General features: G+C 56.9%; 2 protein-coding genes across 3 annotated transcripts in view; one reads left to right on the plus strand and one right to left on the minus strand.

The window, feature by feature from the left end:
* The window catches only part of LOC140411246 (kinesin light chain 1-like), a 669745-nt gene that overhangs the window by 456486 nt on the left and 193589 nt on the right, over positions 1 to 19670 (minus strand). The gene's annotated exons all lie outside the window — the stretch shown is intronic.
* Positions 1 to 19670, plus strand: part of LOC140411790 (DNA polymerase eta-like) — a 123588-nt gene that overhangs the window by 48846 nt on the left and 55072 nt on the right. Inside the window, exon 2 of the mRNA XM_072500772.1 lies at positions 15828 to 15962. Coding sequence (XP_072356873.1) covers positions 15828 to 15962 — 135 coding nt within the window. The remainder of the gene's footprint in view (positions 1 to 15827; positions 15963 to 19670) is intronic.

The following is a 19670-nucleotide window of genomic DNA, read 5'->3' on the forward strand; positions in this document are numbered from 1 at the left end:
TCTCCCCCACACTCTCAGACAGAACATTCCAGATCATTGACCCTGTCTCCCCCACACCCTCAGACAGAACATTCCAGATCATTGACCCTGTCTCCCCCACACTCTCAGACAGAACATTCCAGATCATTGACTACGTCTCCCCCACACTCTCAGACAGAACATTCCAGATCATTGACCCTGTCTCCCCCACACTCTCAGACAGAACATTCCAGATCATTGACCCTGTCTCCCACACACTCTCAGACAGAACATTCCAGATCATTGCCCCTGTCTCCCCCACACTCTCAGACAGAACATTCCAGATCATTGACCCCGTCTCCCCCACACTCTCAGACAGAACATTCCAGATCATTGACCCTGTCTCCCCCACACTCTCAGACAGAACATTGACCCCGTCTCCCCCACACTCTCAGACAGAACATTCCAGATCATTGACCCCATCTCCCCCACACTCTCAGACAGAACATTCCAGATCATTGACCCCGTCTCCCCCACACTCTCAGACAGAACATTCCAGATCATTGACCCTGTCTCCCCCACGCTCTCAGACAGAACATTCCAGATCATTGACCCCGTCTTCCCCACACTCTCAGACAGAACATTCCAGATCATTGACCCCATCTCCCCCACACTCTCAGACAGAACATTCCAGATCATTGACCCCGTCTCCCCCACACTCTCAGACAGAACATTCCAGATCATTGACCCTGCCTCCCCCACACTCTCAGACAGAACATTCCAGATCATTGACCGTGCCTCCCCCACACTCTCAGACAGAACATTCCAGATCATTGACCCCATCTCCCCCACACTCTCAGACAGAACATTCCAGATCATTGACCCCGTCTCCCCCACACTCTCAGACAGAACATTCCAGATCATTGACCCTGCCTCCCCCACACTCTCAGACAGAACATTCCAGATCATTGACCGTGCCTCCCCCACACTCTCAGACAGAACATTCCAGATCATTGACCCCGTCTCCCCCACACTCTCAGACAGAACATTCCAGATCATTGACCCTGTCTCCCCCACACTCTCAGACAGAACATTCCAGATCATTGACCCCGTCTCCCCCACACTCTCAGACAGAACATTCCAGATCATTGACCCTGCCTCCCCCACACTCTCAGACAGAACATTCCAGATCATTGACCCCGTCTCCCCCACACTCTCAGACAGAACATTCCAGATCATTGACCCCGTCTCCCCCACACTCTCAGACAGAACATTCCAGATCATTGACCCTGCCTCCCCCACACTCTCAGACAGAACATTCCAGATCATTGACCCCGTCTCTCCCACACTCTCAGACAGAACATTCCAGATCATTGACCCCGTCTCCCCCACACTCTCAGACAGAACATTCCAGATCATTGACCCTGCCTCCCCCACACTCTCAGACAGAACATTCCAGATCATTGACCCCGTCTCCCCCACACTCTCAGACAGAACATTCCAGATCATTGACCCCGTCTCCCCCACACTCTCAGACAGAACATTGACCCCGTCTCCCCCACACTCTCAGACAGAACATTCCAGATCATTGACCCCGTCTCTATCCACACTCTCAGACAGAACATTCCAGATCATTGACCCCGTCTCCCCCACACTCTCAGACAGAACATTCCAGATCATTGACCCTGTCTCCCCCACACTCTCAGACAGAACATTCCAGATCATTGACCCTGCCTCCCCCACACTCTCAGACAGAACATTCCAGATCATTGACCCTGCCTCCCCCACACTCTCAGACAGAACATTCCAGATCATTGACCCCGTCTCCCCCACACTCTCAGACAGAACATTCCAGATAATTGACCCCGTCTCCCCCACACTCTCAGACAGAACATTCCAGATCATTGACCCCCGTCTCCCCCACACTCTCAGACAGAACATTCCAGATCATTGACCCCGTCTCCCCCACACTCTCAGACAGAACATTCCAGATCATTGACCCTGTCTCCCCCACACTCTCAGACAGAACATTCCAGATCATTGACCCCGTCTCCCCCACACTCTCAGACAGAACATTCCAGATCATTGACCCTGTCTCCCCCACACTCTCAGACAGAACATTCCAGATCATTGACCCTGTCTCCCCCACACTCTCAGACAGAACATTCCAGATCATTGACCCCGTCTCCCCCACACTCTCAGACAGAACATTCCAGATCATTGACCCTGTCTCCCCCACACTCTCAGACAGAACATTCCAGATCATTGACCCTGTCTCCCCCACACTCTCATACAGAACATTCCAGATCATTGACCCCGTCTCCCCCACACTCTCAGACAGAACATTCCAGATCATTGACCCTGTCTCCCCCACACTCTCAGACAGAACATTCCAGATCATTGACCCCGTCTCCCCCACACTCTCAGACAGAACATTCCAGATCATTGACCCCGTCTCCCCCACACTCTCAGACAGAACATTCCAGATCATTGACCCTGTCTCCCCCACACTCTCAGACATAACATTCCAGATCATTGACCCTGTCTCCCCCACACTCTCAGACAGAACATTCCAGATCATTGACCCCGTCTCCCCCACACTCTCAGACAGAACATTCCAGATCATTGACCCTGTCTCCCCCACACTCTCAGACAGAACATTCCAGATCATTGACCCTGTCTCCCCCACACTCTCAGACAGAACATTCCAGATCATTGACCCCGTCTCCCCCACACTCTCAGACAGAACATTCCAGATCATTGACCCCGTCTCCCCCACATTCTCAGACAGAACATTCCAGATCATTGACCCTGTCTCCCCCACACTCTCAGACAGAACATTCCAGATCATTGACCCCGTCTCCCCCACACTCTCAGACAGAACATTCCAGATCATTGACCCTGTCTCCCCCACACTCTCAGACAGAACATTCCAGATCATTGACCCCGTCTCCCCCACACTCTCAGTCAGAACTTTCCAGATCATTGACCCCGTCTCCCCCACACTCTCAGACAGAACATTCCAGATCATTGACCCTGTCTCCCCCACGCTCTCAGACAGAACATTCCAGATCATTGACCCCGTCTCCCCCACACTCTCAGACAGAACATTCCAGATCATTGACCCTGTCTCCCCCACACTCTCAGTCAGAACGTTCCAGCTCATTGACCCCGTCTCCCCCACACTCTCAGACAGAACATTCCAGATCATTGACCCCGTCTCCCCCACACTCTCAGACAGAACATTCCAGATCATTGACCCGGTCTCCCCCACACTCTCAGACTGAACATTCCAGATCATTGACCCCGTCTCCCCCACACTCTCAGACAGAACATTCCAGATCATTGACCCCGTCTCCCCCACACTCTCAGACAGAACATTCCAGATCATTGACCCTGTCTCCCCCACACTCTCAGACCGAACATTCCAGATCATTGACCCTGTCTCCCCCACACTCTCAGACAGAACATTCCAGATCATTGACCCTGTCTCCCCCACACTCTCTGACAGAACATTCCAGATCATTGACCCTGTCTCCCCCACACCCTCAGACAGAACATTCCAGATCATTGACCCTGTCTCCCCCACACTCTCAGACAGAACATTGACCCTGTCTCCCCCACACTCTCAGACAGAACTTTGACCCTGTCTCCCCCACACTCTCAGACAGAACATTCCAGATCATTGACCCCGTCTCCCCCACACTCTCAGACAGAACATTCCAGATCGTTGACCCCGTCTCCCCCACACTCTGACAGAACATTCCAGATCATTGACCCTGTCTCCCCCACACTCTCATACAGAACATTCCAGATCATTGACCCCGTCTCCCCCACACTCTCAGACAGAACATTCCAGATCATTGACCCTGTCTCCCCCACACTCTCAGACAGAACATTCCAGATCATTGACCCCGTCTCCCCCACACTCTCAGACAGAACATTCCAGATCATTGACCCCGTCTCCCCCACACTCTCAGACAGAACATTCCAGATCATTGACCCTGTCTCCCCCACACTCTCAGACATAACATTCCAGATCATTGACCCTGTCTCCCCCACACTCTCAGACAGAACATTCCAGATCATTGACCCCGTCTCCCCCACACTCTCAGACAGAACATTCCAGATCATTGACCCTGTCTCCCCCACACTCTCAGACAGAACATTCCAGATCATTGACCCTGTCTCCCCCACACTCTCAGACAGAACATTCCAGATCATTGACCCCGTCTCCCCCACACTCTCAGACAGAACATTCCAGATCATTGACCCCGTCTCCCCCACACTCTCAGACAGAACATTCCAGATCATTGACCCTGTCTCCCCCACACTCTCAGACAGAACATTCCAGATCATTGACCCCGTCTCCCCCACACTCTCAGACAGAACATTCCAGATCATTGACCCTGTCTCCCCCACACTCTCAGACAGAACATTCCAGATCATTGACCCCGTCTCCCCCACACTCTCAGTCAGAACTTTCCAGATCATTGACCCCATTTCCCCCACACTCTCAGACAGAACATTCCAGATCATTGACCCTGTCTCCCCCACGCTCTCAGACAGAACATTCCAGATCATTGACCCCGTCTCCCCCACACTCTCAGACAGAACATTCCAGATCATTGACCCTGTCTCCCCCACACTCTCAGTCAGAACGTTCCAGCTCATTGACCCCGTCTCCCCCACACTCTCAGACAGAACATTCCAGATCATTGACCCCGTCTCCCCCACACTCTCAGACAGAACATTCCAGATCATTGACCCGGTCTCCCCCACACTCTCAGACTGAACATTCCAGATCATTGACCCCGTCTCCCCCACACTCTCAGACAGAACATTCCAGATCATTGACCCCGTCTCCCCCACACTCTCAGACAGAACATTCCAGATCATTGACCCTGTCTCCCCCACACTCTCAGACCGAACATTCCAGATCATTGACCCTGTCTCCCCCACACTCTCAGACAGAACATTCCAGATCATTGACCCTGTCTCCCCCACACTCTCTGACAGAACATTCCAGATCATTGACCCTGTCTCCCCCACACCCTCAGACAGAACATTCCAGATCATTGACCCTGTCTCCCCCACACTCTCAGACAGAACATTGACCCTGTCTCCCCCACACTCTCAGACAGAACATTCCAGATCATTGACCCCGTCTCCCCCACTCTGACAGAACATTCCAGATCATTGACCCCGTCTCCCCCACACTCTCAGACAGAACATTCCAGATCATTGACCCCGTCTCCCCCACACTCTCAGACAGAACATTCCAGATCGTTGACCCCGTCTCCCCCACACTCTGACAGAACATTCCAGATCATTGACCCTGTCTCCCCCACAGTCTCAGACAGTACATTCCAGATCATTGACCCTGTCTCCCCCACACTCTCAGACAGAACATTGACCCCGTCTCCCCCACACTCTCAGACAGAACATTCCAGATCATTGACCCGGTCTCCCCCACACTCTCAGACTGAACATTCCAGATCATTGACCCCGTCTCCCCCACACTCTCAGACAGAACATTCCAGATCATTGACCCCGTCTCCCCCACACTCTCAGACAGAACATTCCAGATCATTGACCCTGTCTCCCCCACACTCTCAGACCGAACATTCCAGATCATTGACCCTGTCTCCCCCACACTCTCAGACAGAACATTCCAGATCATTGACCCTGTCTCCCCCACACTCTCTGACAGAACATTCCAGATCATTGACCCTGTCTCCCCCACACCCTCAGACAGAACATTCCAGATCATTGACCCTGTCTCCCCCACACTCTCAGACAGAACATTGACCCTGTCTCCCCCACACTCTCAGACAGAACATTGACCCTGTCTCCCCCACACTCTCAGACAGAACATTCCAGATCATTGACCCCGTCTCCCCCACACTCTCAGACAGAACATTCCAGATCATTGACCCCGTCTCCCACACTCTGACAGAACATTCCAGATCATTGACCCCGTCTCCCCCACACTCTCAGACAGAACATTCCAGATCATTGACCCCGCCTCCCCCACACTCTCAGACAGAACATTCCAGATCATTGCCCCCGTCTCCCCCACACTCTCAGACAGAACATTCCAGATCATTGACCCCGTCTCCCCCACACTCTCAGACAGAACATTCCAGATCGTTGACCCCGTCTCCCCCACACTCTGACAGAACATTCCAGATCATTGACCCTGTCTCCCCCACAGTCTCAGACAGTACATTCCAGATCATTGACCCTGTCTCCCCCACACTCTCAGACAGAACATTGACCCCGTCTCCCCCACACTCTCAGACAGAACATTCCAGATCATTGACCCTGTCTCCCCCACACCCTCAGACAGAACATTCCAGATCATTGACCCTGTCTCCCCCACACTCTCAGACAGAACATTCCAGATCATTGACTACGTCTCCCCCACACTCTCAGACAGAACATTCCAGATCATTGACCCTGTCTCCCCCACACTCTCAGACAGAACATTACAGATCATTGACCCTGTCTCCCACACACTCTCAGACAGAACATTCCAGATCATTGCCCCTGTCTCCCCCACACTCTCAGACAGAACATTCCAGATCATTGACCCCGTCTCCCCCACACTCTCAGACAGAACATTCCAGATCATTGACCCTGTCTCCCCCACACTCTCAGACAGAACATTGACCCCGTCTCCCCCACACTCTCAGACAGAACATTCCAGATCATTGACCCCATCTCCCCCACACTCTCAGACAGAACATTCCAGATCATTGACCCCGTCTCCCCCACACTCTCAGACAGAACATTCCAGATCATTGACCCTGTCTCCCCCACGCTCTCAGACAGAACATTCCAGATCATTGACCCCGTCTTCCCCACACTCTCAGACAGAACATTCCAGATCATTGACCCCATCTCCCCCACACTCTCAGACAGAACATTCCAGATCATTGACCCCATCTCCCCCACACTCTCAGACAGAACATTCCAGATCATTGACCCCGTCTCCCCCACACTCTCAGACAGAACATTCCAGATCATTGATCCTGCCTCCCCCACACTCTCAGACAGAACATTCCAGATCATTGACCCCATCTCCCCCACACTCTCAGACAGAACATTCCAGATCATTGACCCCGTCTCCCCCACACTCTCAGACAGAACATTCCAGATCATTGACCCTGCCTCCCCCACACTCTCAGACAGAACATTCCAGATCATTGACCGTGCCTCCCCCACACTCTCAGACAGAACATTCCAGATCATTGACCCTGCCTCCCCCACACTCTCAGACAGAACATTCCAGATCATTGACCCCGTCTCCCCCACACTCTCAGACAGAACATTCCAGATCATTGACCCCGTCTCCCCCACACTCTCAGACAGAACATTCCAGATCCTTGACCCTGCCTCCCCCACACTCTCAGACAGAACATTCCAGATCATTGACCCCGTCTCTCCCACACTCTCAGACAGAACATTCCAGATCATTGACCCCGTCTCCCCCACACTCTCAGACAGAACATTCCAGATCATTGACCCTGCCTCCCCCACACTCTCAGACAGAACATTCCAGATCATTGACCCCGTCTCCCCCACACTCTCAGACAGAACATTCCAGATCATTGACCCCGTCTCCCCCACACTCTCAGACAGAACATTGACCCCGTCTCCCCCACACTCTCAGACAGAACATTCCAGATCATTGACCCCGTCTCCCCCGCACTCTCAGACAGAACATTCCAGATCATTGACCCCGTCTCCCCCACACTCTCAGACAGAACATTCCAGATCATTGACCCTGTCTCCCCCACACTCTCAGACAGAACATTCCAGATCATTGACCCTGCCTCCCCCACACTCTCAGACAGAACATTCCAGATCATTGACCCTGCCTCCCCCACACTCTCAGACAGAACATTCCAGATCATTGACCCCGTCTCCCCCACACTCTCAGACAGAACATTCCAGATAATTGACCCCGTCTCCCCCACACTCTCAGACAGAACATTCCAGATCATTGACCCCCGTCTCCCCCACACTCTCAGACAGAACATTCCAGATCATTGACCCCGTCTCCCCCACACTCTCAGACAGAACATTCCAGATCATTGACCCTGTCTCCCCCACACTCTCAGACAGAACATTCCAGATCATTGACCCCGTCTCCCCCACACTCTCAGACAGAACATTCCAGATCATTGACCCCGTCTCCCCCACACTCTCAGACAGAACATTCCAGATCATTGACCCTGTCTCCCCCACACTCTCAGACAGAACATTCCAGATCATTGACCCCGTCTCCCCCACACTCTCAGACAGAACATTCCAGATCATTGACCCCGTCTCCCCCACACTCTCAGACAGAACATTCCAGATCATTGACCCTGTCTCCCCCACACTCTCAGACAGAACATTCCAGATCATTGACCCTGTCTCCCCCACACTCTCAGACAGAACATTCCAGATCATTGACCCCGTCTCCCCCACACTCTCAGACAGAACATTCCAGATCATTGACCCTGTCTCCCCCACACTCTCAGACAGAACATTCCAGATCATTGACCCTGTCTCCCCCACACTCTCAGACAGAACATTCCAGATCATTGACCCCGTCTCCCCCACACTCTCAGACAGAACATTCCAGATCATTGACCCCGTCTCCCCCACACTCTCAGACAGAACATTCCAGATCATTGACCCTGTCTCCCCCACACTCTCAGACAGAACATTCCAGATCATTGACCCCGTCTCCCCCACACTCTCAGACAGAACATTCCAGATCATTGACCCTGTCTCCCCCACGCTCTCAGACAGAACATTCCAGATCATTGACCCTGTCTCCCCCACACTCTCAGACAGAACATTCCAGATCATTGACCCTGTCTCCCCCACACTCTCAGACAGAACATTCCAGATCATTGACCCCGTCTCCCCCACACTCTCAGACAGAACATTGACCCCGTCTCCCCCACACTCTCAGACAGAACATTCCAGATCATTGACCCTGTCTCCCCCACACTCTCAGACAGAACATTCCAGATCATTGACCCCGTCTCCCCCACACTCTCAGACAGAACATTCCAGATCATTGACCCTGTCTCCCCCACACTCTCAGAACATTCCAGATCATTGACCCCGTCTCCCCCACACTCTCAGACAGAACATTCCAGATCATTGACCCTGTCTCCCCCACACTCTCAGAACAATCCAGATCATTGACCCTGTCTCCCCCACACACTCAGACAGAACATTCCAGATCATTGACCCTGTCTCCCCCACAATCTCAGACAGTACATTCCAGATCATTGAGCCTGTCTCCCCCACACTCTCAGACAGAACATTCCAGATCATTGACCCCGTCTCCCCCACACTCTCAGACAGAACATTCCAGATCATTGACCCTGTCTCCCCCACGCTCTCAGACAGAACATTCCAGATCATTGACCCCGTCTTCCCCACACTCTCAGACAGAACATTCCAGATCATTGACCCCATCTCCCCCACACTCTCAGACAGAACATTCCAGATCATTGACCCCGTCTCCCCCACACTCTCAGACAGAACATTCCAGATCATTGACCCCGTCTCCCCCACACTCTCAGACAGAACATTCCAGATCATTGACCGTGCCTCCCCCACACTCTCAGACAGAACATTCCAGATCATTGACCCCATCTCCCCCACACTCTCAGACAGAACATTCCAGATCATTGACCCCGTCTCCCCCACACTCTCAGACAGAACATTGACCCCGTCTCCCCCACACTCTCAGACAGAACATTCCAGATCATTGACCCCGTCTCCCCCACACTCTCAGACAGAACATTCCAGATCATTGACCCCGTCTCCCCCACACTCTCAGACAGAACATTCCAGATCATTGACCCTGTCTCCCCCACACTCTCAGACAGAACATTCCAGATCATTGACCCTGCCTCCCCCACACTCTCAGACTGAACATTCCAGATCATTGACCCTGCCTCCCCCACACTCTCAGACAGAACATTCCAGATCATTGACCCCGTCTCCCCCACACTCTCAGACAGAACATTCCAGATAATTGACCCCGTCTCCCCCACACTCTCAGACAGAACATTCCAGATCATTGACCCCCGTCTCCCCCACACTCTCAGACAGAACATTCCAGATCATTGACCCCGTCTCCCCCACACTCTCAGACAGAACATTCCAGATCATTGACCCTGTCTCCCCCACACTCTCAGACAGAACATTCCAGATCATTGACCCCGTCTCCCCCACACTCTCAGACAGAACATTCCAGATCATTGACCCTGTCTCCCCCACACTCTCAGACAGAACATTCCAGATCATTGACCCTGTCTCCCCCACACTCTCAGACAGAACATTCCAGATCATTGACCCCGTCTCCCCCACACTCTCAGACAGAACATTCCAGATCATTGACCCTGTCTCCCCCACACTCTCAGACAGAACATTCCAGATCATTGACCCTGTCTCCCCCACACTCTCAGACAGAACATTCCAGATCATTGACCCCGTCTCCCCCACACTCTCAGGCAGAACATTCCAGATCATTGACCCTGTCTCCCCCACACTCTCAGACAGAACATTCCAGATCATTGACCCCGTCTCCCCACACTCTCAGACAGAACATTCCAGATCATTGACCCCGTCTCCCCCACACTCTCAGACAGAACATTCCAGATCATTGACCCTGTCTCCCCCACACTCTCAGACAGAACATTCCAGATCATTGACCCTGTCTCCCCCACACTCTCAGACAGAACATTCCAGATCATTGACCCCGTCTCCCCCACACTCTCAGACAGAACATTCCAGATCATTGACCCTGTCTCCCCCACACTCTCAGACAGAACATTCCAGATCATTGACCCTGTCTCCCCCACACTCTCAGACAGAACATTCCAGATCATTGACCCCGTCTCCCCCACACTCTCAGACAGAACATTCCAGATCATTGACCCCGTCTCCCCCACACTCTCAGACAGAACATTCCAGATCATTGACCCCGTCTCCCCCACACTCTCAGACAGAACATTCCAGATCATTGACCCTGCCTCCCCACACTCTAAGACAGAACATTCCAGATCATTGCCCCCGTCTCCCCCACACTCTCAGACAGAACATTCCAGATCATTGACCCTGTCTCCCCCACACTCTCAGACAGAACATTCCAGATCATTGACCCCGTCTCCCCCACACTCTCAGACAGAACATTCCAGATCATTGACCCCGTCTCCCCCACACTCTCAGACAGAACATTGACCCCGTCTCCCCCACACTCTCAGACAGAACATTCCAGATCATTGACCCCGTCTCCCCCACACTCTCAGACAGAACATTCCAGATCATTGACCCCGTCTCCCCCACACTCTCAGACAGAACATTCCAGATCATTGACCCTGTCTCCCCCACACTCTCAGACAGAACATTCCAGATCATTGACCCTGCCTCCCCCACACTCTCAGACAGAACATTCCAGATCATTGACCCTGCCTCCCCCACACTCTCAGACAGAACATTCCAGATCATTGACCCCGTCTCCCCCACACTCTCAGACAGAACATTCCAGATAATTGACCCCGTCTCCCCCACACTCTCAGACAGAACATTCCAGATCATTGACCCCCGTCTCCCCCACACTCTCAGACAGAACATTCCAGATCATTGACCCCGTCTCCCCCACACTCTCAGACAGAACATTCCAGATCATTGACCCTGTCTCCCCCACACTCTCAGACAGAACATTCCAGATCATTGACCCTGTCTCCCCCACACTCTCAGACAGAACATTCCAGATCATTGACCCCGTCTCCCCCACACTCTCAGACAGAACATTCCAGATCATTGACCCTGTCTCCCCCACACTCTCAGACAGAACATTCCAGATCATTGACCCCGTCTCCCCCACACTCTCAGACAGAACATTCCAGATCATTGACCCCGTCTACCCCACACTCTCAGACAGAACATTCCAGATCATTGACCCTGTCTCCCCCACACTCTCAGACAGAACATTCCAGATCATTGACCCTGTCTCCCCCACACTCTCAGACAGAACATTCCAGATCATTGACCCCGTCTCCCCCACACTCTCAGACAGAACATACCAGATCATTGACCCTGTCTCCCCCACACTCTCAGACAGAACATTCCAGATCATTGACCCTGTCTCCCCCACACTCTCAGACAGAACATTCCAGATCATTGACCCCGTCTCCCCCACACTCTCAGACAGAACATTCCAGATCATTGACCCCGTCTCCCCCACACTCTCAGACAGAACATTCCAGATCATTGACCCTGTCTCCCCCACACTCTCAGACAGAACATTCCAGATCATTGACCCCGTCTCCCCCACACTCTCAGACAGAACATTCCAGATCATTGACCCTGTCTCCCCCACGCTCTCAGACAGAACATTCCAGATCATTGACCCTGTCTCCCCCACACTCTCAGACAGAACATTCCAGATCATTGACCCTGTCTCCGCCACACTCTCAGACAGAACATTCCAGATCATTGACCCCGTCTCCCCCACACTCTCAGACAGAACATTGACCCCGTCTCCCCCACACTCTCAGACAGAACATTCCAGATCATTGACCCTGTCTCCCCCACACTCTCAGACAGAACATTCCAGATCATTGACCCCGTCTCCCCCACACTCTCAGACAGAACATTCCAGATCATTGACCCTGTCTCCCCCACACTCTCAGAACATTCCAGATCATTGACCCCGTCTCCCCCACACTCTCAGACAGAACATTCCAGATCATTGACCCTGTCTCCCCCACACTCTCAGAACATTCCAGATCATTGACCCTGTCTCCCCCACACACTCAGACAGAACATTCCAGATCATTGACCCTGTCTCCCCCACAATCTCAGACAGAACATTCCAGATCATTGAGCCTGTCTCCCCCACACTCTCAGACAGAACATTCCAGATCATTGACCCCGTCTCCCCCACACTCTCAGACAGAACATTCCAGATCATTGACCCTGTCTCCCCCACGCTCTCAGACAGAACATTCCAGATCATTGACCCCGTCTTCCCCACACTCTCAGACAGAACATTCCAGATCATTGACCCCATCTCCCCCACACTCTCAGACAGAACATTCCAGATCATTGACCCCGTCTCTCCCACACTCTCAGACAGAACATTCCAGATCATTGACCCTGCCTCCCCCACACTCTCAGACAGAACATTCCAGATCATTGACCGTGCCTCCCCCACACTCTCAGACAGAACATTCCAGATCATTGACCCCATCTCCCCCACACTCTCAGACAGAACATTCCAGATCATTGACCCCGTCTCCCCCACACTCTCAGACAGAACATTCCAGATCATTGACCGTGCCTCCCCCACACTCTCAGACAGAACATTCCAGATCATTGACCCTGCCTCCCCCACACTCTCAGACAGAACATTCCAGATCATTGACCCCGTCTCCCCCACACTCTCAGACAGAACATTCCAGATCATTGACCCCGTCTCCCCCACACTCTCAGACAGAACATTCCAGATCCTTGACCCTGCCTCCCCCACACTCTCAGACAGAACATTCCAGATCATTGACCCCGTCTCTCCCACACTCTCAGACAGAACATTCCAGATCATTGACCCCGTCTCCCCCACACTCTCAGACAGAACATTCCAGATCATTGACCCTGCCTCCCCCACACTCTCAGACATAACATTCCAGATCATTGACCCCGTCTCCCCCACACTCTCAGACAGAACATTCCAGATCATTGACCCCGTCTCCCCCACACTCTCAGACAGAACATTGACCCCGTCTCCCCCACACTCTCAGACAGAACATTCCAGATCATTGACCCCGTCTCCCCCACACTCTCAGACAGAACATTCCAGATCATTGACCCCGTCTCCCCCACACTCTCAGACAGAACATTCCAGATCATTGACCCTGTCTCCCCCACACTCTCAGACAGAACATTCCAGATCATTGACCCTGCCTCCCTCACACTCTCAGACTGAACATTCCAGATCATTGACCCTGCCTCCCCCACACTCTCAGACAGAACATTGCAGATCATTGACCCCGTCTCCCCCACACTCTCAGACAGAACATTCCAGATAATTGACCCCGTCTCCCCCACACTCTCAGACAGAACATTCCAGATCATTGACCCCCGTCTCCCCCACACTCTCAGACAGAACATTCCAGATCATTGACCCCGTCTCCCCCACACTCTCAGACAGAACATTCCAGATCATTGACCCTGTCTCCCCCACACTCTCAGACAGAACATTCCAGATCATTGACCCCGTCTCCCCCACACTCTCAGACAGAACATTCCAGATCATTGACCCTGTCTCCCCCACACTCTCAGACAGAACATTCCAGATCATTGACCCTGTCTCCCCCACACTCTCAGACAGAACATTCCAGATCATTGACCCTGTCTCCCCCACACTCTCAGACAGAACATTCCAGATCATTGACCCTGTCTCCCCCACACTCTCAGACAGAACATTCCAGATCATTGACCCTGTCTCCCCCACACTCTCAGACAGAACATTCCAGATCATTGACCCCGTCTCCCCCACACTCTCAGGCAGAACATTCCAGATCATTGACCCTGTCTCCCCCACACTCTCAGACAGAACATTCCAGATCATTGACCCCGTCTCCCCACACTCTCAGACAGAACATTCCAGATCATTGACCCCGTCTCCCCCACACTCTCAGACAGAACATTCCAGATCATTGACCCTGTCTCCCCCACACTCTCAGACAGAACATTCCAGATCATTGACCCTGTCTCCCCCACACTCTCAGACAGAACATTCCAGATCATTGACCCCGTCTCCCCCACACTCTCAGACAGAACATTCCAGATCATTGACCCCGTCTCCCCCACACTCTCAGACAGAACATTCCAGATCATTGACCCCGTCTCCCCCACACTCTCAGACAGAACATTCCAGATCATTGACCCTGCCTCCCCACACTCTAAGACAGAACATTCCAGATCATTGCCCCCGTCTCCCCCACACTCTCAGACAGAACATTCCAGATCATTGACCCTGTCTCCCCCACACTCTCAGACAGAACATTCCAGATCATTGACCCCGTCTCCCCCACACTCTCAGACAGAACATTCCAGATCATTGACCCTGTCTCCCCCACACTCTCAGACAGAACATTCCAGATCATTGACCCCGTCTCCCCCACACTCTCAGACAGAACATTCCAGATCATTGACCCTGCCTCCCCACACTCTAAGACAGAACATTCCAGATCATTGCCCCCGTCTCCCCCACACTCTCAGTCAGAACGTTCCAGATCATTGACCCCGTCTCCCCCACTGTCTCAGACAGAACATTCCAGATCATTGACCCCGTCTCCCCCACACTCTCAGACAGAACATTCCAGATCATTGACCCCGTCTCCCCCACACTCTCAGACAGAACATTCCAGATCATTGACCCCGTCTCCCCCACACTCTCAGACAGAACATTCCAGATCATTGACCCTGCCTCCCCCACAGTCTCAGACAGAACATTCCAGATACTCTCGCCGTGTGAGGAAATTTCTCCTCCAGTCTCGGATTTGCCGATCAGCTTCTATCGGTTTCCTCTGGTTGGTCTTCCCCAATGGGAACGGTTTCTCTCTCCGCTCTGTCCAGGCCCCCCAGGATATTGAATATTTCTATCGCATCTTCTCTTCTCCAGGAAACCCTTCCCAGTTCTCCAGTCGATGCTGTAACTGAAGATCCTCGTCCCTGAACCCAGTTTCTCCTCTCCCTCACTCTGCTGGATGTTTCTGTGAATGGACAGTGTGTTTTGAGTCCGTGTTGCTGTGTTAATAATAGTTTCTTCATGAATCCCGCAGCATCATTGCCGTCAGCTATGAAGCCCGGGCCTACGGGGTGACCAGGGGAATGAGAGGCATGGAAGCTCAGAAGAAATGTCCCCAACTGCAACTGGCTCGAATTCCACAGGCTCACGGCAAGGCTGACCTCAGCAAGTAGGTCCTGCTCGGTAATGTCCACCGGCTCCCCTCCCCCGCTCGGCCCCCCCGCCCCGCTCGGCTCCCCACCCTTCTCCCGGGGGTCTCCCCCTCTGTCTGACCCTGTCTCCTCTCTGCCCCCCGCCCGGGACTGCCCCCCCGCCCGGGACTGCCCCCCCGCCCGGGACTGCCCCCCCGCCCGGCACTGCCCCCCCCCGCCCGGCTCTGCCCCCCCGCCCGGGACTGCCCCCCCGCCCGGCTCTCCCCCCCCCCCGCCCGGCTCTGCCCCCCCGCCCGGGACTGCCCCCCCGCCCGGGACTGCCCCCCCCCGCCCAGCACTGCCCCCCCCCGCCCGGCTCTGCCCCCCCGCCCGGGACTGCCCCCCCGCCCGGGACTGCCCCCCCGCCCGGGACTGCCCCCCCGCCCGGGACTGCCCCCCGCCCGGGACTGCCCCCCCCGCCCGGGACTGCCCCCCCCGCCCGGGACTGCCCCCCCCGCCCGGGACTGCCCCCCCCGCCCGGGACTGCCCCCCCCGCCCGGGACTGCCCCCCGCCCGGGACTGCCCCCCCCCGCCCGGGACTGCCCCCCCCGCCCGGGACTGCCCCCCCCGCCCGGGACTGCCCCCCCGCCCGGGACTGCCCCCCCGCCCGACTCTGCCCCCCCCCCCGCCCGACTCTGCCCCCCCGCCCGGGACTGCCCCCCGCCCGGGACTGCCCCCCGCCCGGGACTGCCCCCCCCGCCCGGGACTGCCCCCCCGCCCGACTCTGCCCCCCCCCCCGCCCGACTCTGCCCCCCCGCCCGGGACTGCCCCCCGCCCGGGACTGCCCCCCGCCCGGGACTGCCCCCCCGCCCGGGACTGCCCCCCCCCCCGGCTCTGCCCCCCCCCGGCCCGGCTCTGCCCCCCCGCCCGGCTCTGCCCCCCCGCCCGGCTCTGCCCCCCCCCCGCCCGGCTCTGCCCCCCCCGCCCGGCTCTGCCCCCCCGCCCGGCTCTGCCCCCCCCGCCCGGCTCTGCCCCCCCCCCCCGGCCCGGCTCTGCCCCCCCCCGGCCCGGCTCTGCCCCCCCCCCGCCCGGCTCTGCCCCCCCCGCCCGGCTCTGCCCCCCCGCCCGGCTCTGCCCCCCCCGCCCGGCTCTGCCCCCCCCCCCCCGGCCCGGCTCTGCCCCCCCCGCCCGGCTCTGCCCCCCCCCCCGCCCGGCTCTGCCCCCCCGCCCGGCACTGCCCCCCCCCCCCCGGCCCGGCTCTGCCCCCCCCCGCCCGACTCTGCCCCCCCCGCCCGGGACTGCCCCCCCGCCCGGGACTGCCCCCCCGCCCGGGACTGCCCCCCCCCCCGGCTCTGCCCCCCCCCGCCCGGGACTGCCCCCCCGCCCGGCTCTGCCCCCCCGCCCGGCTCTGCCCCCCCCGCCCGGCTCTGCCCCCCCGCCCGGCTCTGCCCCCCCCCCCGGCTCTGCCCCCCCGCCCGGCTCTGCCCCCCCGCCCGGGACTGCCCCCCCGCCCGGCTCTGCCCCCCCCCCCCGGCTCTGCCCCCCCCCGGCCCGGCTCTGCCCCCCCGCCCGGCTCTGCCCCCCCGCCCGGGACTGCCCCCCCCCCCCGGCTCTGCCCCCCCCCGCCCGGGACTGCCCCCCCGCCCGGCTCTGCCCCCCCGCCCGGCTCTGCCCCCCCCGCCCGGGACTGCCCCCCCCGCCCGGCTCTGCCCCCCCCCCCGGCTCTGCCCCCCCCCGGCCCGGCTCTGCCCCCCCGCCCGGCTCTGCCCCCCCGCCCGGCTCTGCCCCCCCGCCCGCCCGGCTCTGCCCCCCCGCCCGGCTCTGCCCCCCCCCCCCGCCCGGCTCTGCCCCCCCCGCCCGGCTCTGCCCCCCCCCCCCCGCCCGGCTCTGCCCCCCCGGCCCGGCTCTGCCCCCCCCGCCCGGCTCTGCCCCCCCCCCCCGCCCGGCTCTGCCCCCCCCCCGCCCGGCTCTGCCCCCCCGGCCCGGCTCTGCCCCCCCGCCCGGCTCTGCCCCCCCGCCCGGCTCTGCCCCCCCGCCCGGGACTGCCCCCCCCCGCCCGGCTCTGCCCCCCCGCCCGGCACTGCCCCCCCGCCCGGGACTGCCCCCCCGCCCGGGACTGCCCCCCCGCCCGGGACTGCCCCCCCCGCCCGGGACTGCCCCCCCGCCCGGGACTGCCCCCCCGCCCGGGACTGCCCCCCCCCCCGGCTCTGCCCCCCCCCGGCCCGGCTCTGCCCCCCCGCCCGGCTCTGCCCCCCCGCCCGGCTCTGCCCCCCCCCCGCCCGGCTCTGCCCCCCCGCCCGGCTCTGCCCCCCCCCCCCGCCCGGCTCTGCCCCCCCCCGCCCGGCTCTGCCCCCCCGCCCGGCTCTGCCCCCCCCCCCGCCCGGCTCTGCCCCCCCCCCCGCCCGGCTCTGCCCCCCGCCCGGCTCTGCCCCCCGCCCGGCTCTGCCCCCCCGCCCGCCTCTACCCACCCCCCCCCCCCCCCCCCCCCCCAGGCAGCGCGTTCCAGACCGCCACCACTCTCTGGATAAAAAAGTTTCCCCTCTATTCCCCCCAAAACCTACCGCCCCTCATCTTGAACTTGTGTCCCCCTCGTAACCGACCCTTCAACTAAGGGGAACAGCTGCTCCCTATCCCCCCTCTCCATGCCCATCATAATCTTGTACCCCCCCTCACCAATCCAAAACCTTTTTTTGCAACTTTTCCATTTCTTTGTCCATCCCAAATTTAAATTGCACCATGTTGCGGCCTCATCCCCCAGAATTAGGTCCAGCTCTGCACCGTCCCTTGTTGGATCCCTCCACACGTTGAGCTAAAATGTTTTCCTGTATACATTTTACGGCCCTTGGAAAGAGCACCCTACCTACGCACACACCTCCACCCTTAACCCCACCTAACCTTTTTTTGGACACAATTTAGCACGGCCAATCCACCTAACCCGCACATCTTTGGACTGTGGGAGGAAACCGGAGCACCCGGAGGAAACCCACGCACACACGGGGAGGACGTGCAGACTCCGCACAGACAGTGACCCAAGCCGGGAATCGAACCTGGGACCCTGGAGCTGTGAAGCAACAGTGCTAACCACTGCCCGCTATATAATATATATTTACAATATAGATTACTGATTTAGATGAGGGAACTGTAATAACACAAAGTAATAAATTCCGGGGTGCTTGAATCATGAAGTAATTTATTGAAACAGCAATGAGGGTAAAGCTTGCTCAGGCACAGAGGTATATAAATATAGGGCGGCGCAGTAGCACATTGTTGCTTCACAGTGCCAGGATCCCAGGTTCGATTCCCAGCTGGGTCACTGTCTGTGCGGAGTCTGCACGTTCTCCCCGTGTGTGCGTGGGTTTCCTCCGGGTGCTCCGGTTTCCTCCCACGTGCTGTTAGGTGGATTGGACATTCAGAATTCTCCCTCCGTGACCTGAACAGGCGCCGGAATGTGGCGACTAGGGGCTTTTCACAGTAACTTCATTGCAGTGTTAATGTAAACCTACTTGTGACATCAAAGATTATTATTATTACTCCTTGACTCCCGGGTCCACACTCACTGGGCCCCATGCTTTTTTCCCATTGGCAAAGCAAGTGGCCTGTGAACGATTTCCACTTCAAGGAGCCACGTTGCCACAGGAACTAAATATATATCTCCGGATTTTGCAGATGACACCAAGTTGGGTGGGAGGGTGAGCTGTGAGGATGATGCAGAGATCCCTGTTGGATGGGAGGGTGAGCTGTGAGGA

The sequence above is a fragment of the Scyliorhinus torazame genome, chromosome 4 (assembly GCF_047496885.1).
Source record: "Scyliorhinus torazame isolate Kashiwa2021f chromosome 4, sScyTor2.1, whole genome shotgun sequence".
Classification (NCBI taxonomy): Eukaryota; Metazoa; Chordata; class Chondrichthyes; order Carcharhiniformes; family Scyliorhinidae; genus Scyliorhinus; species Scyliorhinus torazame.